The 22,494-nt window shown below is 48.8% G+C and overlaps 3 protein-coding genes across 3 annotated transcripts; 1 reads left to right on the plus strand and 2 right to left on the minus strand.

Annotated features, from left to right (window-relative positions):
- The first annotated feature begins 2,240 nt into the window (after positions 1-2,240).
- On the plus strand, positions 2,241-5,719 carry WDR55 (WD repeat domain 55). The gene is made up of 7 exons (XM_066388308.1): positions 2,241-2,535; positions 3,956-4,056; positions 4,142-4,229; positions 4,328-4,507; positions 4,605-4,704; positions 4,790-4,959; positions 5,040-5,719. Exons 1-7 carry the CDS (start codon positions 2,345-2,347, stop codon positions 5,344-5,346), a joined length of 1,137 nt encoding a protein of 378 aa, XP_066244405.1. The 5' UTR covers positions 2,241-2,344; the 3' UTR covers positions 5,347-5,719.
- Positions 5,720-5,762: 43 nt separating this feature from the next.
- On the minus strand, positions 5,763-8,793 carry DND1 (DND microRNA-mediated repression inhibitor 1). Its single transcript, XM_066343699.1, has 4 exons — positions 8,786-8,793; positions 7,982-8,166; positions 7,129-7,590; positions 5,763-6,513 (listed from the first exon to the last, which is right to left on the minus strand). The coding sequence occupies exons 1-4, from the start codon at positions 8,791-8,793 to the stop codon at positions 6,017-6,019; spliced, it is 1,152 nt and encodes a 383-aa protein (XP_066199796.1). The 3' UTR covers positions 5,763-6,016.
- On the minus strand, positions 8,646-22,476 carry HARS1 (histidyl-tRNA synthetase 1). Its single transcript, XM_066388307.1, has 13 exons — positions 22,298-22,476; positions 21,927-22,016; positions 18,460-18,579; positions 14,412-14,507; positions 13,323-13,448; positions 12,535-12,642; positions 12,285-12,383; positions 11,747-11,840; positions 11,398-11,525; positions 11,062-11,304; positions 9,676-9,792; positions 9,337-9,483; positions 8,646-9,021 (listed from the first exon to the last, which is right to left on the minus strand). The coding sequence occupies exons 1-13, from the start codon at positions 22,385-22,387 to the stop codon at positions 8,950-8,952; spliced, it is 1,530 nt and encodes a 509-aa protein (XP_066244404.1). The 5' UTR covers positions 22,388-22,476; the 3' UTR covers positions 8,646-8,949.
- Positions 22,477-22,494: the final 18 nt, after the last annotated feature.

The following is a 22,494-nucleotide window of genomic DNA, read 5'->3' on the forward strand; positions in this document are numbered from 1 at the left end:
CTTTAGTAACTCCTAGAATGGCTAATTGCAGACAGTAAATGACATGTAGTTTTCAGTGTTGTAGACAGCAGTCCCAATTAAGAAAAAGGTCACAGAGATGCCTGACCTGTGGTAGTGCAGTGGATAAAGCATCAACCTGGAAACACTGAGGTTGCTGGTTCAAAACCCTGGGCTTGCCTGGTCAAGGAACATATGGGAGTTGATACTTCCTGCTCCTCCCCCCTTCTCTCTCTCTCTCTCTCTCTCTCTCTCTTTCTCTCTCTCTTCCCTCTCTATAATGAATAAATAAAATCTTTAAAAAAAAAAAAAAGTCACAGAGACCTGGCTCAAATGAAGATACCTAGAGGGTCACTAAGATTAACACCTGGGGGTTGACTGCCAGTTTTTTTTTGTTTTTTTTTTTGCATTTTTCTGAAGCTGGAAACAGAGAGAGACAGTCAGACAGACTCCCGCATTCGCCGGACCGGGATCCACCCGGAACGCCCACCATGGGGCGATGCTCTGCCCATCCTGGGCGTCGCCATGTTGCGACCAGAGCCACTCTAGCGCCTGAGGCAGAGGCCATAGAGCCATCCCCAGCGCCTGGGCCATCTTTGCTTCAGTGGAGCCTTGGCTGCGGGAGGGGAAGAGAGAGACAGAGAGGAAGGCGCGGCAGAGGGGTGGAGAAGCAAATGAGCGCTTCTCCTGTGTGCCCTGGCCGGGAATCGAACCCGGGTCCTCCGCATGCTAGGCCGACGCTCTACCGCTGAGTGAACCGGCCAGGGCGGCCAGTTTAAAATCAGTTTCTGCAAGTATCACCAATCCTTTTGGAAGTGACTAAGACCTTCTGGTTGATAATGTAGTGACAAGGACTCCTAACAGCAATGTTTCCAGTAACAGGGCAAATAACTTCTGAGGTCCCTAAACTCACTTCTTTTACTCCTTGTTAAGAGAGTTGGGAACCAGCCTATAAGATGTCTTAGAAGACTTAATAGCCTAAAAGCACAGTGATGTGAGAAGGTTCTCTCTTTTTTAAAGATCATACTCATTTTTAGAGAAGGGGAAGGAGTAGGAAGCATCAACTGTCATGTGCTTTGACCAGGCAACCTAGGGTTTAGAACCAGTGAGCTTAGGTTCCAGGTTGATACTTGATCCACTGTGCCACCGCAGGTCAGGCTGTGAGAAGGTTCTTTTAAACCACAGGAGCTCCTGCTCCTCGTCTGCCCCACCATGCAGGGTGCTCCTATTCGCAGAACCTTTGTTAACTGGAATAACCAGAAGAACTACTGTGCCCATTCCCCTCTACAGCAACTCCTCACCAGCTCCAAGCATTGCTGACCTGGCCGCTGAGGCTCTGCAGCCTAACTAGGAATGGGCAGGATGCTGTTTCTTCCACCATGAAGATTTGCTTTGACGGCAGCAACTTAAACATGTGCATGTGCTGACTGCCTGTCCTCCTCAACACACTGAAACTATTGTGGCATGGGCTTTAGCTGCTTTCTGACCAACCTGGCTGACGTGTCATGATTTTGGATTCCACCAAGCCATGAGTGATTGCGTCTCTCTCCAATTCCGAGAGCATTTAAGTCCTCCTTACTGCTTGCGGATTGTGGACCAAAAAATGGGGTTCTATTGAAAGTAAACTCACAGGGTCATCTGATCATATATTCCTAGACGGGCAGGTCATGATGGGTAGTCACACCCAGGCATATAATTTTAGTAAAAGGTTTATCTTTGCCTTACAGAAGCTCTGTTCATTGCTTCTGTGCATCAAAGGTATAACACACCTTTAAATAACCACCCTCGAGAGCATATAATCTTAACTATCCTATAATCCAGTCTCCAGCTTTCTCTCTTCCACCTTCATATAACATTCCTTACCTTTCCTCCTTAAATTAAAATGCATAAAAGCCGTGAAACTTATTCTGCAGAGCATTTGAGATCTTGCTCTACCATGTATGTTTTCAGTTTGGCTCAAACAATAATTCTCTACAATTTCGGATGTTTCTTAGATTGACAGAGAGTTGTACCGAACTGTTAACATCAGTCAGGATGAGGGGAAAGGACAAACGGGACTAAGGAGGGGATTGACGTTCGTGCCATCTAGCTGACCTAGGTATTGGCGGTGTCAACACAGGAAAGTAAGGGACCATGGGGGCCTGGTCACCAGAGTTCGCCCCACCCACAGAAGCACAAGTGGGCCCGCCTTTTCCTGGTTACGAGAAAGCCTCGGTGCCACTTCCTGCCCCGCCCCCGCCCCCTACCCCTCAGAGCGGAAGCGGTGCACAGAACTGCTGACTCCTGGTGGGTGACTGTTTCTTGGGTTCATTGTTCGACTGCTGTGCGGTTCTGGACCCTCCGATGCATGGATCACACGTGTGAGGAGAGGTCCGCGGAGGATAAGAGTGACGAGGAAGACTCCAATTCCACGGAAGTACCTGCCCGGATCCGGGAAACCCCTGAAGACATCGTTTTGGAAGCACCGGCCAGTGGACTGGCGTTCCACCCGGCCCGCGACCTCCTGGCGGCGGGGGACGTGGACGGGGACGTGTTTGTGTAAGTGCTGGGGACGGCGAGCGAGGTGGTTTCGGGGGCTGCCCGTTCTGGAAGCTTTCCAGGGATGGAGCTGGGAGGAGAGAGAAGAGTGCAAGGAGACACGTTTCGCACAAGATTCATCTGGTCAGATTAACATTAGCTTTAAACAAGTTACTACACAAACCTCTTGAAAGAACTTAAAAGAAGGCAAAGTGGCTGTAATGTCATGACGGAGCCCAAGGGCAGTAAAGAGCAGAACTAGGCGGCTTTCAGGGCACAATTTCCCACCGGATTGTTATACTGAGCCCGAAACAAGCTCAACAGGGCCCCCCTGCTTTTGCTTCTTTCTTTGATTTTTCAAAAACATGACTCAACCACCTCACTTCCTTGATGAAAACCCTTAGTTTACCTTTACTTTTAAGATTAAGTCTAAACTCCTTAATTTGGCTTTCAGGGCCTTGACCCTCTGGCCCTTGCTCTCTTTCCCCCTTTGCTTTCTTTCTGTGCTTATTCATTCTTACCTTTGTAATGTACCTTGGAGCCTCAGTTCCTTTGCACGTTACTTTTTTTGCCTGGAAAACTCCTTTTCCCTCACTTGTACCTCCTAGCATCTCTTCATTCTTCCAGCATGCCCCAGAGTAGATTACCTCTTAGGTGCTATCTTTCTGTCATAAATACAATGGTTTGTAATCATCCCTCAGTTTGTGTATTTGAAGGCTTGTCTCATCCACTAAAAGGTGGGAATGTTTACTAAGCCGCTTTTTCATGCTAGGCACAGGGATAGAGCAAGCAATAAGCAGACCCAGTTCTGCCCACCTGGAATTAATGGCAATTAAGAACTTCTTCATTAGGGTCTTTTGAGGATGTGCTCTGAGGCAGGCACTGGAAATACTCTCTGGACAGGTGCTTCACTTTCTAAGTTTAGAGGCTGGTTTCTCTTCCACCTCCACTGATCCTGGCTACTTTTCAGTAAATGATCACAATATGCCATAATGAAGTGTGGTTTTCTCCGGCTCCTGCAGCCCTGCAGTGCAAGAGCTCTGTCTTACTCATCTTTATGTTTCCGAACTTCTGGGGCTGTTCTTCTTACTAATCTTAATGTTTCCAACTTCTGGGGCTGTCCTTCTGCTATTAATTTAAATGTTTCTGGGCCTTAATAGTGGTCTAGATCTAGTCTTTCCCCAGGCTGAGGCTTCCAAGGATGATGAAGAGGGGTGGGATGACATGAAGTTCTAAGCAAATGTATTTTGAATTAACGTATATCAAGTGGGAGAAAAAAGCATTTGAAGCTCATTGAAAATGGAAAAATGTGGTAAGCTCCTTGGGCTTAGCAGTATACTAGCAGGAACTCCTAGGTAGATGGTAGGTTGGCCAGTTGGTCTCAACACTCCATGCATCCCAGGCAAGGTCTGGGGTCATTCACTCTCCTTCACCTCTCAAGTTTTTCCTACTCCTGCCAAGAGGGAGAAACCAAGGAGCTCTGGTCCTCAGGTCACCACCTCAAGTCCTGCCGTGATGTGGCCTTCTCTGAAGATGGGCAGAGTGAGTATTAGGGATGGCAGCCAGCAGTATGGTGGAGGGAAGGGAGCAGGAAGCAGGACCATGACCTGGGCACCTTTCCCCCCAGAACTTGTTACTGTCTCTAAGGACAAAGCCATCCATGTTCTAGATGTGGAGCAGGGTCGACTGGAAAGACGCATTTCCAAAGCTCATGGGTAAGGGAAGCCAACTGTGTGTTGAGGTGAGGGGTAAAGACTTGTAGCTCCCTAGTAGGACAAAGTTGCTCCAAGAACTTCTGCATCTGTGTCTGTAGGGCCCCTATCAACAGTTTGCTACTAGTGGATAAGAATGTTCTGGCCACTGGGGATGACACAGGTGGTATCCGGCTCTGGGACCAGCGGAAAGAGGGCCCCTTAGTGGATATGCGGCAGCATGAAGAGTACATTGCTGACATGGCTCTGGACCCAGACAAGAAGCTGCTGCTGACAGCCAGGTACAGCCTCACAGCTGCCGCCTCCCCCTTCCCTCTGTTAAATTTGTCTCCCTCATTGTGAGCTCTGGAAAAGTCTGTTGCTCTGCTTTCTCTATAGTGGGGATGGCTGCCTTGGTGTCTTCAATATTAAGCGACGCCGGTTTGAGCTGCTTTCAGAATCTCAGTCTGGAGACCTGACCTCTGTCACTATAATGAAAGTAAGTTGGGTATAGTGGGCTGGGGGTATGTTAGGGATGTGTTCTGACATGGCTCCATAACATGGTTTGTCCTACTTCCCTGTAGTGTGGGAGGAAGGTGGCCTGTGGCTCGAGTGAGGGTACCATCTACCTCTTCAACTGGAATGGCTTTGGGGCCACAAGTGACCGCTTTGCCCTGAGAGCTGAGTCTATTGACTGCATGGTTCCAGTCACTGACAGTCTGCTGTGTACTGGGTCCACTGATGGAGTCATCAGGTGAGAGAAGCTGGGTCCTCTGGTCACAGGAGGGGTAGGCCTAACCAGCCAATACCCAACACTGTTTTCTCTCTGCCTAGGGCTGTGAACATCCTGCCGAACCGAGTGGTGGGCAGTGTGGGCCAGCATGCTCGTGAACCTGTGGAGGAGCTGGCCCTCTCCCACTGTGGCTGCTTCCTGGCCAGCAGCGGCCATGACCAGTGCATCAAGTTTTGGGACATGGCCCAGCTGCGGGCTTTAGTGGTGGATGACTACCGTCGGCGCAAAAAAAAGGGAGGGCCACTTCGGGCGCTGAGCAGCAAGGCCTGGAGCACTGATGACTTCTTTGCAGGACTGAAGGAAGAGGAAGAGAAGGAGGAAGAGGAGAGTGAGGACAACAGTGACTGAGAGGATGAGCTGAATCTCAAGACAGGTCCTTGCTAGGCAAGAGCCTTGCTTCCTGGGCTGGGTCCCCAGAGACTATCAATTGATCATACCTCTTGTGCGGCATAAGGAGAGGGGCTGACAGAGGTTCAGGGCTGTGGAGAAGTAGAGCTGCTCACCTCACCAGTGTAAGAAAAGCCCATGGCTGGGGTAAGACAGAACGGACACAGGTATACACCAACCAGGGGTTTAATATAAATACACACCCAGCATAGAAAAACAAGCCAACAATACACATACACCAAAATGTCAAGTGGTGGGGACAAAAAGCAGATTTCTGATGCTTTGGCTCAGCCATTCCCAAATAAAAACCAACAAAGAAAATGAAAGAAAATAAGTGAAGATTCATGCTAAGCTGTGGTAGGAGACAGTGCGCGCGCGTGTGTGTATGTGTGTGTATGTCAGAGAAAGGCCGAGGAACACCCTGGGCTGGGAGTGGAGGGCAAGGTCTCTCCCCACAACATAACAGAATCTGAGCTGCCCCCAGGTGCTTTGGGGCTGTGCCAAGCCTAGGGCAGGGCCCGTGCTCCTCCCCTTTCTGGGATCAGATTGTGGCTGCCCAGGCCTGCTGGGTTGGGGACTTCCCACAGGCTCTGCCTACTTGTTTAGGCTGCCTGTGGAGAAGGTGGGGTTACTACTTAACCAAGGTACCTGCCTCAACTCCAGCAGACCATAGAAGACTGGCCCCAGCCTCACTCAGTGCCCCAGCAGGCCACAGGAGGCTGGCCTCAGACTCACTCAGTGTCTCCAGCAGCCGTGCAGACACAGCATCCTTGGCCACCTCATGCCCATTCTGCCCATCCAAGGTCAGCACAACCCAGATGAGGCCACTGAAGGGCGCTGGATGCCCAGGGATCACCACCTGGTACCAGAAGTGGTACCAGCCAGCAGGGCCTGTGCCCAGGCACTTGGTGAGGAACACTGGGCTACCCAGCTTCATCCGTTGGCACAGAAGCTGCAGGGCAGCTCTAGCCCCTTGGGACTGTAGTTTGTCCCTAGCCAGGGCCAATCGGCTGCCCTCTGGCTGGAGGCACCTCTGTGAGGGGCCCGCAAGATGCTGGCGGAGTCGCTGCTTCAGGTCTGGCTTGAGCCACTCCACAGCCACCTGCTCTCCACAGAGGCGCGACTGCCCTGCAGGAAAAAGGCAGAGGCTAGGACAGGTCTTAGCCCTGGGCCCAAGTCCCAGCCCTTGTGAGTCCTTAGGTGTCACATAGCCTGTTTTAATTTCTAGCTTCCCCACTTCCAGGTGGTGTGACCTCTGGCAAATTAAGTAACTTAAGGCTTCATTGTGTTTGCCAGGGGGGTGTAATAACTGCTACCTTCTAAGTTTTCTTGGAGTACTGGTTGATACTGGCTTTGTCTACCACATAACCATAAAATAGCTAACCTTTACTGTGAATACTTGTCATGGGTCAAGGAATGTGCTAAGTACCTGCTTAATTCTCACAACAGACAAGTCTCAGTAGGACTGCCTTGGGCAAATCCCCTAGTCTTAAAACAATCTCAAGAGGGAGGGATGGAGGGATGGAGGGAGGTGTGTGTGTGTGTGTGTGTTTCCCATTGGAAAGCTGAGGATTAAGTCAGGAGATAATACGGGGAAGTGTTAAGTTTAGGTTAAGTGCTTGTATTATTGGACATTTAAAAATCTGAGTTCAAATAGAATAAGGGCGCAAATTCGGGCATTATTTACTCTTAAGATCTTTCCACTTGCCCCAACCAGCGGCCCCCAGCAGCCTCCACCCCTACCTTCCATCAGGGCCTTTTTGGCCATGGCCGCGGCACGGTGCGAGCTGAACTTGAGCAGCGCGATTTGCGCGAGCGCCGTCCCGGGGCTGGGCAGCAGCAGTGCCTCCTGAAGGCCTGGACCCAGCGGCTGCAGCGCGAGTAGGAGCGCGCGGCGGGTCACAGCCAGTGGCAGCCCGTCCACACTCAGCTCGCACTTCTCGGTACTAAGGCACACGAGCAGCGGGCAGGAGGGCCGCAGCGGGTGGTTGTGCAGCGTGGCGATGGCGGCCTGGGCCCCACGCCGCGAGCTGTAGCGGGCGTAGGCGAACCCGCGGTTCAGGCCGCTGAAAGTCATCATCAGGCGGAACTCGTAGAGACGGCCCACGCGCTGGAACAGTGGGATCAGCTGGTGCTCGTACACATCCTGGGGCAGCCTACCGATAAACACCTCCGACCCGGGCGGCGGCGGGCTGCCCACCCAGCCTAGGGAAAGCGGGTAGGGAGGCACCGTCATCCACCGGGATGTTCTGGGTTTGGGGTCCACGGACCCGGCCGTGTGAGCAGACGTCTATAAAATGGGTACAGCCCCCGTACCCCGGGTCGTTGGCATAACTGAGCTAAAACAGGTTTGACAGAGTAGGAAAACCTTAAAACTGGCTCCCCTCGAGGGGGCGGTGGGTGGAAAGCCATAGACAACACCCTTCCACGTTTGCTGGAGGAGGGGATAAGGCGTAGTTAGGGGTTTCTGATTGTGGAGACTCAGAGTAGGCGCCTCCCCTAAAGGGGCTGGTCGGGGCCGTCGAGGCTGGCACAGTCCAGCAGGCGAAGGGCTGGGACTAGTGTACCTGGGGGTGGCCCGCCATACTTCCTCTACCTGGGGGTGGCCCGCCATACTTCCTCTGCCCGTTCACTTGCACCAGGCGGATGCCCGTCTCCCTGACCCACGCCTCCAGCGCCGCCTTGTTCTCTGGATTCACGCTCTCACACCACAGCTGAAGAGGAAAGGGCAGGTTGGAATGGCGGATCGGGACCCCGCCCGCTCTCACCTCGCTTGGTGTGCTGGGACCCCAGGGGCTCCTACTCGCTGCTCAGGTCGGGCTCGTCCACGCTTAGTTGCCTGACTTACCTCACATTCCCGCTTGGACTGCATGGCTCCCGGGTTGATACGTCGGTGCTCCCTTTTATAACCTCCTTCCTATTTGCCTCTGGAAGCTTCCCTACCCCTCCAACCCCCCAAGCTCTCATTGGCTCTGAGCACGACCCCGCCTCTCAAGGGAGGGTGGGGGCATACGCCGCACGTGCGCCGCGAGCCTCGGGTGAAAGCCAGAAACTGCAGCGGTTGAGTTTGCAGGCAGCCCCAGCGCCTAAGAAATGTCTGGTAAAACCTGCAAGGAGGGACGCTGAAGGCAAGAAGAACGCGGAGGACACCCTTCACCCAGGGCAGGAGCCTACTCTAAGTCTTTCTCCCCGTTTTCGCCGCTAAAGCGGTCAGGCTCTGACAGGGAAAGCAGGGTTAGGCAATCGCAACACAGGTAGGCTCCAGTGGTTGAGATATTTTATTGCACCTTTGGCGACTGGTTGTGGAGGCCCTGCAGAGGCCATCTCAGCAGGGTCCCTGTAGCCCAGGAGCTAGACTGGACTGAGCCCCCAGGGCCTCTTATGGAAAATGGCACAGTACCTGGCCATTTTTGCCTATGATTATCAATAAAACATAATAAAAATAAAAAGTCTCTGTTCAGGTTTTCCTGGTGGAACAGAAGTGTGCAAAGTTGTTGAAGTACATATGCCGAATTTTGTCTTAGCCTTAAATAGCGCTCGTCCCACTTTCCTAGTTGGCTCAATTCAGCAGATGCAAAGGGGCTGGCTTGTTCTCCTTTTGATTTCCTTCACCAGGTCTTCTCTTCGGACATCCACCTGGCCAGGATGAGGTAAGAAAATGATATGAGCATCTTCCACTTCACTGCTCCCCAAGTGCCCACTCCTTCCTCTAGTCATCAGGCTTGGCTCAGATGGAAGCAGGAACCCAACTGAACATTCATGGTGGACAGTGCTTATTAGGGGAGCCAGAGACACAGGGTTTTTATAGGAATGGAGGTGTTACCCTACCATGACTCTAGTAGCAGGTTAAAAGCCCTCAAGTTCTTTACAAGTGGGCCTAACAAGAATGCCAGGTTTTTGTTTGGGTCTTGAGTGCACAGTGACCTGCTTGCTGGAATGGCATCTACTTACCTCTTCTCTGCTGGCCACTGAACGGAGCTTGATGACCCCGTCTTTGAGCTCCTGCTCACCAATGATGGCCACCAGTGGGATGCCTGCGTCCTCACAGTACTGCAGCTGGTTCAGTAACTTTGGGTTTTTCTTGTAAAGCAGCTCAGCCTGTAGGGGACATGGTAAAAAGATGAAGGCTGACTTCTGCTGTCCTCAGGGACAACCTGGGGCCCAAGCTGTCACCTTGCTCTTAGTTCTACCCCAAGAAATCAAAGAATAGCAGGGTAACTATGAGTGAGTTTTTACTTAGTCTGTGCCCGCACTCCTGTTTGCTGCCACCCTGGGGCTTGCCTCCTGTACCTTGATCCCGGCATCCCATAGCTCTGAGATGAGCTTCAGTCTCTCCTCCAGCAGCTTCTTCTGTGCAGATGCCACAAGCACCTGTGTCTCTGTGGTCCGTACTTTCTCCTCTAAAGCCTGGGGAAGGTGCAATAACAGTCAGCAAGCTGGACTACCCTTTATAACACCTCAAAGGAGCAAAGAGAGCAGGCCCTTGCCAGGGCTCTGAGACCAAGCCTAACTCAGCCAGCTCCATCGGGGCAGGCGCCCGCCCAGTCTTCTCATCGAGCAACTGGGCGTGAGGTAGCTGTTAGATGGTATGAGAAATAAATGGACTGGCTTGTACACATGACTTGCCAGAATAAATTACCTATGACAAGGGCAAAGACAGCTTATTAATAATGACTTCTAGCTTAGCTCTATCTACCTAAACAGCCTATTAGAATAGAGCCCACCGTGAGCCTACCAGGCAATCCAGTCACTTCTGACAGTTCTAGTTCCCACTTACTCTTTGCCCAATCAAGAGGGAACAGCCCATAGGGTGCAACCCAGGATGTGTGTGGATGGGGGGAAGGGAGGATGCTGCTGCCGCCCCCTGCCGTTTTTCTAGAAAACTAATTTAATAGTTCTTACAACATAAGATGCCTACTGGAACACTGATGTCAACTGGGAAACATGGGTGGTTTCCACTCTAGAGAAAAGGATGGAGCAGTGGAAGGTTTTTCCCAAAGCATTCTCCAGGGGATGACATGCAAGCAGCCAGTTAAGCGCCAACAGCAGCAAAGGAGCACGTGAGGCCATGAGGGGCTTTCCTGGTCTTCCACTAGGCGCAAGCGCCAGGATAGCCAGCTGAGGGATCTCGGGGCCTCAGATACATGCTTCCCCTCAGAGACTATCACAGCATGGTCAGGAGCAAGACTTTGGAGTTAAGACGGTCTGGATTCAAATTCCGACTCTGTCAACTTAAAAGATTCATGACTATGGGTAAAGTATTTAATCTCTAACCTTCAGTTCCCCTGTCTGAAAAATATAAAGAATAAAAAGTAGCTATTTTCAGAGGGCCATTGTAAGAATTTTATTCGATAATACATGAAAAGCATTAAGCACAGTGCTTGGCACAGAGTAGTAAAATATTAAATATTCTATATTGTGAGGAAGAGCTGGGTTATTGGATATACCAGCCTAGATTCCTGATAGCTCTGAGGGAAGCAGGGACCCAGAGCAAGGTATTCTGTGAGAAAAGAATGTTCAAAGAGCCATAAAGCTGGCTTACAGTGGATGGGAGTCTAAGAAGCAGTGCCCATCTATTCTCCACTTCTCTGCAGAGATGCTCCTTGCCCAAAGCGGCCCCACTTGCCCCCTTGGGGATCAAAGGTGCCACCCCTGCCCAGACTGTCTTCTACTCACCTCCAGCCTTTGCTCTACGATGGAGAATATCCGTTCCACTCCAATGCTGAGCCCCACACAGGGCACCTTGCGCCCTTTGGGGTCGAACATGCCCACCAGTCCATCGTAACGCCCTCCCGCGGCCACACTGCCCACTCCCAGGGGCTCTTCCCCTGCCTGGGCTGGGGTCTGTAGCAGCACTGCTTCATAGATCACCCCAGTATAGTAGTCCAGCCCTCGAGCAAGGCTCAGGTCGAAGGAGATCTGTGGGGACAAGAACATGGTCAGTACCAGATGGGGATCAAGGACCCGAAGCCCCAGAGCTCAGCTAGGGCTCCCATGTCCAACCTGGCTCACCTTGTCAGCAATGCCGAACAGGGTCAAGTACTCAAACAGCAGCTTCAGGTCTCCCAGGCCCTCTAAGGCCTGCTTGTTTTGGGACAATTTAGGATCCTGGAGCAGCTGTTCTACCAGGGATACCGCACCTGGGCAGACAGATTTATGAGCCAGAGTGACCAGAAGAAAAAGATAGGGGCTACTGTTTTGCCTGGACTGCACATGTATGTGTGCTTGCTCCTCCCCTCCCCCTTCTCAGCCTCTTCCTCCACCCCTCAATCCTACACACATATACACATGGAGAGAAGAGTTGGAGCTTTAAGCTTTAGGGGGTGGGATGGCTGATAGGGAGGCAGGTCTCGTTCCTCACCATGCTGCCGGACGTAGTCCCCAATGCGGTCAGCCACTTCGGGTGCGAGGCCCTTCTCTCCCACCATCTCATTCTTTACTTCCTCCCAGGACACCTGAGCAGACAGATACCAGTCAGGGACCCTTGGGCACCTTCCTCACCAAAGAACAAGTAGGGGCCCTCCTCGGGGTGGGGGGCAGTCTTGGAGCAGAAGCTACCTTTCACACTACATCTTTTTTTTTTTTTAATTTTTTTATTTTATTTATTCATTTTAGAAAGGAAAGGGAGAGACAGAGAGAGAGAAGGGGGGGAGGAGCTGGAAGCATCAACTCCCATATGTGCCTTGACCAAGCAAGCCCAGGGTTTCGAACCAGCAACCTCAGCATTTCCAGGTCGACGCTTTATCCACTGCGCCACCACAGGTCAGGCCCACACTACATCTTAGACTAATTTTCCCTTGGTGGGCATAGAGGCAGGCCCTCCTCTCTCCTAATCTTGTTTTCCACTTCTCAAGGCAGGCTGGGATCTGAGAATAAGAGTCAGGTGTTTGGGTCATTACCTTGTCCAGTTTGTCCACTGATGAGCATATGGTGCGGAACTTGCTATCAGGAACCCCACAGATCGCAAACATCCCGTCTAGGACGCGCCGATCGTTCATCTGCGGGGACCCAAGCCATAGTGAGGAGAGAATCTCTTTACATGACCTTCAATAACCTTGCTCACTTAGGCTACTGGTCCCTCTGCACAAAGACTGTCTCCTGTGAGAGGCCAGGCCCAAGTCCGCCCTCCTAGCCTCCTTCAGCTCTGACCTTGACCAGGAAGTCACCTATCTGAAGTGAATTCAGGATCTCACACATGATCTTCAGGCACTCTGCATCAGGGATCATGGGGTCAAACTGCCCAGCAATGTCAAAATCCTGCAGGGAGAGAGATAGAGGTTCTCGAGGATTAACCTTTCTTAAGAGGAGATCCCTGGGAGCTCTGCTCACAAGCTCTCTGCCTCTCTGAAGGCCAGTGTGCACTCATGCATAAACCTTCTTTTTCATTCTCTGCTCATCAGCTCAGAGGAAAACCCCAGCATTCTTGTCTCTTACTAATCCTGGCTTCTTTTCCATCTAGTGGGCTATTCCTTCATCATCTCACTCATCTATTTCTCCTTACTTCCTCCCACCACTGTGGGGGCAACTATACAGTCCATAGTCATTTTCTTTCTTTATTCAGAAGCTCTGCCCACCAGTCTGGATGATTTGATACCTCAAATCCAATTTCCTCACACTTGGTTTTGATATCACACTTTGGTTCTTATCACTGTGGTTTAATAAGAGCACTGGACCAAAAGTTCTACTGCTGACTTTGCCTTTCTTATGCCTATGAGCTCTTCATCCTGCTGAGTCTCAAGTTTTCTCATATATCAAATAGGGAGAAGAATCCTTGTTCTCCCCTCCCCACCCCACAGGGCCTTTGTGAAATCTATATGAAAATACCAAAGAAATCTAAGAGTTAGCATTATCTGGGCCAACCAGTTTTGCTTAGCACACCATGAGCGCTCAATAGATTCTACTGGCTTGAGGGAGAGCTAGGTCCCCCATATACTCACACACTGGTAGAACTCTCGATACCGGCCGCGGGTCATGGCTGGATTATCCCGTCGATATACTTTTGCTATGTGGTAGCGTTTAATGTTGCTGAGTTTATTCATTGCCAAATATCGAGCAAAAGGAACCTGACGACAAAGTGTTAAGGAGAAAGCCCCTTCTATCACAGTCTGGTAGTTGATTATCACCACCAGCAGACACTGAGGTCTAGCCCCTCCCTGTATGGGTAAAACCACCACCCATAAGATTAACAGTATTTCAGAACATCAGAAAAAAAATTAACTTTGTTAACACAAGGGACAGCTGAAGTCTCAAAAAATATTAAAGCTACCCTGGCCAGTTGGCTCTGTGGATAGAGCTTTGGCTCTGCAAGCGGAAGTCCTGGGGTCAATCCCTGGTCAGAGGCCACATGAGAAGCAACCATCTGCTTCTCTTCCCCTCTTTCTCCTACTTCTCTCTCTCTTCCCCTCTCGCAGCCAGTGGCTTGAGTGGTTCAAGCGTTGGCCCCGGGTGCTGAGAATAGCTTGGTGATTAGAGCATCTGCCCCAGATGGGTGATGCCAGGTGGATCTCAGTTGAGGCACATGCAGGAGTCAGTCTCTCTATCTACCCTCCTCTCACTTAAAGAAAAAAGAAAAAGAAAAAAGATTAAAGCTCCTTTCACTTTGGTAGTGTTTCTACCCTGGGTTACCCTGGGCACAGCACATGGCTAGAAACATCGGCCAGGGAGCAAAAAAAGGGCCCATGTCGGATCTCAGAGCAGATGATTTCCTGGCATAGCTTGGAGATAAAGGAAATGTGCTGTTGATCTGTGGAGAGTTTTGTCCATGGACTGGGAAGGAGATATTGTGGAATCTGGGGACTGGTGGCATAAAGCTGAAGTCTCCCTCAGATTTCAGAAAACTTCTAAGGCAATGCTCTGTTTAGCCAAACTCCCGCTTCTAGGTTAGAGAAATAATTCCCCTGATTGCCAATGACATCATATTTGATCCCACTTATGTCTGGTTGTCCCAGAACCTGAGCTGGAAATGGCTCCAGCCCAGTGAGGGCCAATCCATCCAAAGTGTCAAGAGACTAGGTTTAGAAAGATACAGTGAGGTCATAGCGAAGGGACAGCAGCTCCCCACCTTGGTCCTTGAGGTCATAGATGAGCTTAGAGTCTTCTCCATACTTCCCAGTCAGGGTTTCCTAAAAAAAAAAAAAAAAAGGCAATGTGATCACAGTGATAAATCCAACAATTTATTTATTTATTTATTTTACAAAGAGAGAGGGATAGATAGGGACAGAGACAGGAACAGAGAGAGATGAGAAGCATCAATCATCAGCTTTTCGTTGCAACACCTTAGTTGTTCATTGATTGCTTTCTCATATGTGCCTTGACCACAGGCCTTCAGCAGATCGAGTAACCCCTTGCTTGAGCCAGCGACCTTGGGTCCAAGATGGTGAGCTTTGCTCAAACCAGGTGAGCCTGCACTCAAGCTGGTGACCTCGGGGTCTCGAACCTGTGTCCTTGGCATCCCAGTCCGACGCTCTATCCACTGCGCCACCGCCTGGTCAGGCTAAATCCAACAATTTTAAAGGAAGTTTTTAAAACAAAAACCACTACCCTGATATAACTGACTTTAACTTGCCTATATTTCCACTTCTTTCTATCCCAATGTTTATGTATTTAGTTTAGTTATAATCCAAAGGAAACAGTAATTTAGTTTTCTGCTTATCTCTATTTCCATTTTGTGACGGAGCTGAAGTATTATTTTTTTAAAGCTGCATAATATTCCAGTAAGAAGCAGCTGTTATTTCTTTCCTTTGTAGGGTTACACTGTTAGATGTTTAGGTTATTCCAATTTATTTCTTTTAAGTGAGAGGAGGGGAGATACAGACTAAGTCCACATGCCCTGACTGGGATCTACCTGGCAACCCCCATCTGGGGCTGATGCTTGAATAAGCTGAGCTGTTCTTAGTGCCTGAGGCCGATGCTTGGACCAACCAAACTATCCTCAGCACCTGGAGCTGAGGGGCAGACGCTCAAACCAACTAAGCCACTGGCTGCAAGAAGGAAGAGAGAAGCAAACGTGTCCTGACCGGGGATTGAACCCAGGATGTCCTCATATTGGGCCGAAGCTCTATCCACTGACCCAACTGGCCAGGGCAGTTATTTCAATTTTAATATGTTCTATAATATTTTAATAAATGTACTGTATTTGGGTGTGTATATTTTTCTTTTCAATATTTTTTCTGAGGGCAAACTCCTAGGAGTGGATTATTAGACCAACAAACATGTTTTTATGATACCTAATATTTGAACTGTGTCAAAAGCAGTCCTTACCCCGTGATGTGTTCAATAAGGTGATAACTTAATACACCTACTAGTTAGCAAAGTTTACTTATTTTAAAAATTTTTATTTATTGATCTTAGAGGAAGAGAAAGAGAGAGAGAGGGAGATCAACTTCTTGTTCCACTTATTTATCTATGCATTGGTTGATTTTTGTATGTGCCCTGGTCAGAGATCAAACCTGCAACCCTGCTAGGCAAGTTGGGGCAACGGTCTAACCAACCTAGCTACCCAGCCAGGGGCTCGCTGGCAGTGTTTAAAAAGCTGAAATGCCTCAGTGTTTAGAAGCAGAAACACTCATGCATTGGTTGGGGTTTGGACTGAATTGTGTCCTCCACAAAATTCATACTTCAAGCCCTACCCCCTAGTAACCTCAGAATATGGAGATAGGATTTTTAAAGTGGTAATTAAGCTAAAATGAAGTAATTATGGTGAGCCCTGATGCAATATAACTGGTGTCCTTATAAAAACAGCAAATGTAAACACAGATGGAGGGAAGATAATGTGAAGACACAGAGAAAAGACACACCATCTACAAGCCATAGGAGCCCTGGAAAAGATCCTTCCCTCGGAACCAACACCGCTAACACCTTATCTCATACTTCTAGCCTCCAGACAATACATTTCTGTTTTTTTCAGGCCACTCAGTCCACGGTACTTTTTTATGGTAATGCTAGAAAACTAATACAATTGGTAAAAATATAATGTGTACAACCTTTTGACCCAGCGATTCCAGTTCTATATCTATGAATTTAGCCTGCAGATAAACGCCCACCACTGATGTATATTCCAAGCACTGAATGTACGTCAGTAAATAAGACGAAGGTAGTCCATGTCCTCATAGATCTTCTGTACTATTGAGAAGAGACAGGCAACTCACTGATGCAAGGAAACATTAACAGTTGATTTCAGATAGTGATAGCTTCTCTAAAGGAAAAGGATGTGATAGATAAGGGCTATGTAAACAGGGTAGTTAGAATTATCTGAGGAATATAGCATTTTAGCTGCAATCTGAAGCTAAAATCCTGCAATCTCTAACCTGAAATTAAAATCATGCAAAGAGTTAGGGGAAAAGGGAGTTCATGTAAAAAAGGAGAGAGTAAGAACCAAGAACCTGAGATAGAAACACATTTAGTATGTTCCAGGAATAGAAAGAAGACCAGAGGAACATAGTGGGCAAGGGGAAAGACAGCATGAGATGAGGTAGCCAGATCATGTAGGGCTTGTAAGCCCAGGTGAAGAGTTAGAATTTTACTATAAATGCAATGGGAATCACTGGGGTTTAGACAAGAAGTGATGCAATCTGGTTTTTTATTAAAGAACTGGAAACAATCAATAGGAAACTGGTTGCATATTTATACTTCACATGTATTGTTTGCATGTGTCTAGAAAGCATCTTAATATAGGTGCCATGGAATTCAATATAGATGGAAGCTGAAAAAACTTCTACTCTTTTTTTTTTTTTTTTTAATTTTCATTTTTCTGAAGCTGGAAACAGGGAGAGACAGTCAGACAGACTCCCGCATGCGCCCGACCGGGATCCACCCGGCACGCCCACCAGGGGCGACGCTCTGCCCACCAGGGGGCGATGCTCTGCCCATCCTGGGCGTCGCCATGTTGCGACCAGAGCCACTCTAGCGCCTGAGGCAGAGGCCACAGAGCCATGCCCAGCGCCCGGGCCATCTTTGCTCCAATGGAGCCTTGGCTGCGGGAGGGGAAGAGAGAGACAGAGAGGAAAGCGCGGCGGAGGGGTGGAGAAGCAAATGGGCGCTTCTCCTGTGTGCCCTGGCCGGGAATCGAACCCGGGTCCTCCGCACGCTAGGCCGACGCTCTACCGCTGAGCCAACCGGCCAGGGCAAAACTTCTACTCTTAAGAAACCTGCTGGCCACCCTGGCCGGTTGGCTCAGTGGTAGAGCGTCGGCCTGGCGTGGAGTCCCGGGTTTGATTCCTGGCCAGGGCATACAGGAGAGGCGCCCATCTGCTTCTACACCCCGGCCCCTCTCCTTCCTCTCTGTCTCTCTCTTCCATTGGAGCAAAGTTGGCCGGGTGCTGAAGATGGCTCTGTGGCCTCTGCCTCAGGCGCTAGAATGGCCCTGGTTTCTACAGAGCAACACCCCAGATGGGCAGAGCATCGCCCCCTGGTGGGCATGCCGGGTGGATCCTGGTCAGGCACATGCGGGAGTCTGTCTGACTGCCTCCCAGTTTCCAACTTCAAAAAAATACAAAAAAAAAAAAAAAGAAAGCTGCTGGCCAAAACCAAATTAAATAAAAAACAGGACCTCTCCCTCTAAGCCAGTCCCATCCCATCCCATTTCCCTATCTCCCTCTCTCCCTCCTTTCTTTTCTTTCTTCCTTTCCTTCCTTCCTTTCTTTCTTTTTTTTTTTTTTTTGTGACAGAGACAGAGAGAGGGACAGATAGGGACAGACAGGAAGGGAGATGAGAAGCATCAATTCTTCGTTGCGGCACCTTACCTGTTCATTGATTGCTTTCTCATATGTGCCTTGATAGGGGGGCTCCAGAAGACTGAGTGACCCCTTGCTCAAGCCAGTGACCTTGGGCTCAAGCTGGTGAGCCTTGCTTAAACCAGATGAGCCTGTGCTCAAGCTGGCGATCTTGGGGTCTCGAACCTGGGTCTTCCGCGTCCCAGTCCGACACTCTATCCACTGCACCACCACCGGGTCAGGCCCATCCCCTTTCTTACTGGAGAAAATACTGGTCTTTGTTTACAACAAGAGAGACCTTTGCCATCTTCTTGTTGTTCACAAACCCACTCTCCCACCATGCAATTTCTTACCCGACCCTTACCTTTAGTTCAAACACAGGTGTATCGATTACTTCTGCACCATGGCGCTTGAAGCAGCTGATGATTACATCAAACACCTTCTCCCGAACTGCCATCTGCCGGGGACTGTAGTCTCTTGTGCCCTTGGAGTCAAAATCAGCCAAAGAACCAGGGATGGGATTTAAAAACAAAGAACAATAAGGTCTATAAATATAAAAGCATGACCTCAGCAATGATGAATGCAAATCTTGCTCCAAACTTTGATTTTCCTACAGGTTACCATGTTGTAAAACAAGTACAATTCCCTATTAATCAGCACACCCATTTACTATCACCTGTCTAGTTCCATTCCCTTTTAAGGCTGGTTCTATTTTCTAGAATTCTTAGAATTCTATTCTCTGAAAAGTTTTCCTAAAAACTTTTTCGGGGGTAACAACATTTCCTGGCCTAACAGGAAACACCTACGCACACAGCCAAGTCAACCTGGATTAACAAGTTGAACTCCAAATTTTACAGGTGACATCTCTCCCAACATCACTTAAAAAAAAATCCTAATGAATACTATTTGTTCTCTCATTTGTTTCTAGTAGTCCTATGACATGGGCTGAGCAGATACATTTTACAGAGGATATTGAGGAATCAGAGGATAGTGGGAAATTAAATTATTACTTAAGGCCACTCAGTAGATTCATGGTAGTCAGTACTAGAACTTTGTTCTTCCAGATAGTATTTTTTTTGTGTGAGATTTTACTCCTAAATTATTGGTCTCAGGACCTCTTTACACTCTTACCATTTAAGGACTCCAAAGTGGATTATAGCTATCAATATATATTGTATTAGAAGTTAAAACTGCAGCCCTGGCTGGATAGCTCGGGTGGTTAGTGTCATTCCGAAGCGCAGAGGTTGCTGGTTCCATCCCCAGTCAGGGCACATACAGGAACAAATCGATGTTCTGGTTCCATCCCCAGTCAGGGCACATACAGGAACAAATCGATGTTCCTGTCTCTCTCTCCCTCTCTCCCACTTCCTCCTTCCCTCTCTAAAATCAATAAAATAAACACAAATATAAAGGACTGTGGGACATTTAAAGATTTGGCAGACACTTTCACAGTAATGAACAAAGTGAGCCTTGTCACTTCGAGGAACACATTTCACAGTGCTCACTTTAAAACTTACATAATGACATGTTTTTCCTGTTTTAGAATGCAGTGAAAGTGCTTTATGTGGACTTCCCATTTCATCATACAGAATATTAAATAGAGTATTAAAAAAGTGTGTACTCAAGAGTTGAGAATCAATAAAATTAATTTTTTTCCTTCTTTTCCAAGTGAGAAGAGGGGAGATATATAGACTCCCACATGTGCCCCGACTGGGGTCAACGCTCTGCCCATTTGGGGCCACGCTTCCAACCTAGCTATTTTTAGCGCCTGAGGTGGGGGCTCCACTGGAGCCATTCTCATCGCCTGGGGCCTATGCACTGGAACCAATTGAACTATGGTTGCAGGAGGGAAAGAGAGAAAAAAAGAGAGAGAGAAGGGGGGAGGGGGAGAGGTAGAGATGGTTGCTTCTCCTGTGTGCCCTGACTTGGAATCAAACTGGAGACTTCCATAGGCCAGGCTGATGCTCTACTGCTGAGCCAACTGGCCAGGGCCGTTTCAATAACTTTTTATGGTTGGCTTGTTTGAATCAGATTCTAAATGAAGTCCATGTATGTTATTTAGTTGATATGACTCATGTCTATTTAATCTACAAAAGTTTCCTTTCCTGGCCCTGGCCGGTTGGCTCAGCAGTAGAGCGTCAGCCTGGCTTGCAGGAGTCCCAGGTTCAATTTCCGGCCAGGGCACACAGGAGAAGCACCCATCTGCTTCTCCACCCCTCCCCTTTTCCTTCCTCTCTGTCTCTCTCTTCCCCTCCCACAACCAAAGCTCCACTGGAGCAAAGTTGGCCCGGGCGCTGAGGATGGCTCTGTGGCCTCTGCCTCAGGTGCTAGAATGGCTCTGGTTGCAACAGAGCAACACCCCAGATGGGCAGAGCATCGCCCCCTGGTGGGCATGCCGGGTGGATCCCGGTCGGGCACATGAGGGAGTCTGTCTGACTGCCTCCCCGTTTCCAACTTCAGAAAAATACAAAAAAAAAAAAGTTTCCTTTCCTTTTTAAAAAATATTTATTTGTTGGGGAAATTGAGTTCTTTTACTCCTAAGGATTGTTTATATTCTAGGTTTGGTTAACAGTATACTCAATGTGACATTTAATAGGTTCGTCCATCTCCCATATTTTGGATAAAATGGTAGTTAGGTATGAAGACATAATTAGATTCCAGTTCAATTTTTTTTGGCAAGAATACTTCCTAGGTGGTGCTGTGTGCTTCTTATTGCATCACATAAGGAGGATGTCTAGTTGTCCTACTTTCAGTCACATTAAGATTAATCATTGGGTTTAGGTGAGGCCAGTTTGATCTATCATAAATTCCCCATTTATCTTTTCCCCTAATAGTTTGAATAACTATTGATGATTACTGCTTTGGGATTTAACACTGTCCCTTTAACTTCTGAAATGAGGAATAGCTCTATGAATTGAGGAGCCCAAAGAATTAACCTTAAAAGGGGAAAACTCAACATAAGGAAGACAGATCATCTCTTCTTTGGATTTCAATTGCACATACATTCATTAAATACCTATTTAGTTCCAGGGCACTGGTCTCAGCCTTTCATCATAAATAAACCATGTGAATAACTCAAAGTCAGTAATAACTGCAGTAGAGATATATGTAACGTGTAAGGGAACCCATACGAAGGGATAAATAGTTCTGTTTATAGAAGTTACAGAAAGTAGCATTTGAACTGAAATCCTGGAGGCTGAGCTAGGAATCTCCAGCCCTATTCTACTCTCCCCTATTTGCTTCTAGACATACAGGTCTTTTCCTGGTTCTTTCCTGCTTCAGGGTTTCCATTCTCTACCTGGACCTATCTTCCTCATACTCCTCTCCTAGATATCTCCCATTCGTCTGTTAGTTTATCACTTCAGTGAGGCTTTCTCAGACTCCCCAGTTCTCCCTTGCTTTTCTTGGAGCATCATTATTTCTTTATTTGTAATCACACACCCATGTATGGGGTTGTTTGTATTGTCTCTGTTTCCTTCAGGAGAATGTAAGCTCCATGAGGGCAGGCTATATTGTTCATCATGTTATACTCATTGGTTTGCACAGTGCTAGGCACATAGCAAACACTCAATAAGTATTTACTAAATGAAAGAAATGGCAGTAGCAGGCAGACTCCCCTAAACACCCAGCTGGCTTAGTTTCTGCCATCACTTTGCCATCCCAGAATGACTCAGGTGGGGTCCAATCCAGCCTGGCACTTACAGCAACTGCTGCTTCCTTTGCAGTATTTCAGATAATCCTCACTGACCTGGTTCAGGAAAGCGGGCATATGCGTCCTTGTGAGGGAAATGATGGAACCTCTCAGAGGCTCCCTAAAGGGATGATAGTTACCTTGGGGGTTTTGAGCACAAACTTCTGTTTCCCTTCATCAGGGCCCAGCTGTGCCTTCAGTTTCAGTAGTTTTGCCACCTCCTCCTCGATCTGTAGAGAAAAAGTAGGCGCTGTGCTATCACCATCGGCTGCTCCCTTCTCCCCTCCGCCATTCATTCAGTATCCCTTCATCAGGATCTTCAACAGATCTCTCTGCCCAGGCCTACCTTTGCTTCTTTCGGGTCCTACCTCGGCTACCTCACCACCTAGCTTGTCCTCCTCCCTACCAGCTGGATCCCTTCTCACTCACATCCTTGTCCTTTATGCAGACCATCCCAGTCTACGTCCTCCCAGGCCTTGCTTTGGCCCCTCCCCTACCGCCTGAGTCGCACCTGCTCGGCGCTGGCCTTTTGCTGTTTCAGTCCCCGTACACGCTCTCCCTGAAGTCGCACTAGCTCCTCCAGAGCCGCACGCTCTGCCATAGTCGATGCTAACTGGAAAGAACAGATGTCTAACACGGCGGTTACGGCTTCAGCTTCAGCTCGGATGACTTCCGACTATCGAGTCGCTGGCTCGCTCGCCTAGAGAG

Source organism: Saccopteryx leptura, chromosome 6 (genome assembly GCF_036850995.1).
Source record: "Saccopteryx leptura isolate mSacLep1 chromosome 6, mSacLep1_pri_phased_curated, whole genome shotgun sequence".
Classification (NCBI taxonomy): Eukaryota; Metazoa; Chordata; class Mammalia; order Chiroptera; family Emballonuridae; genus Saccopteryx; species Saccopteryx leptura.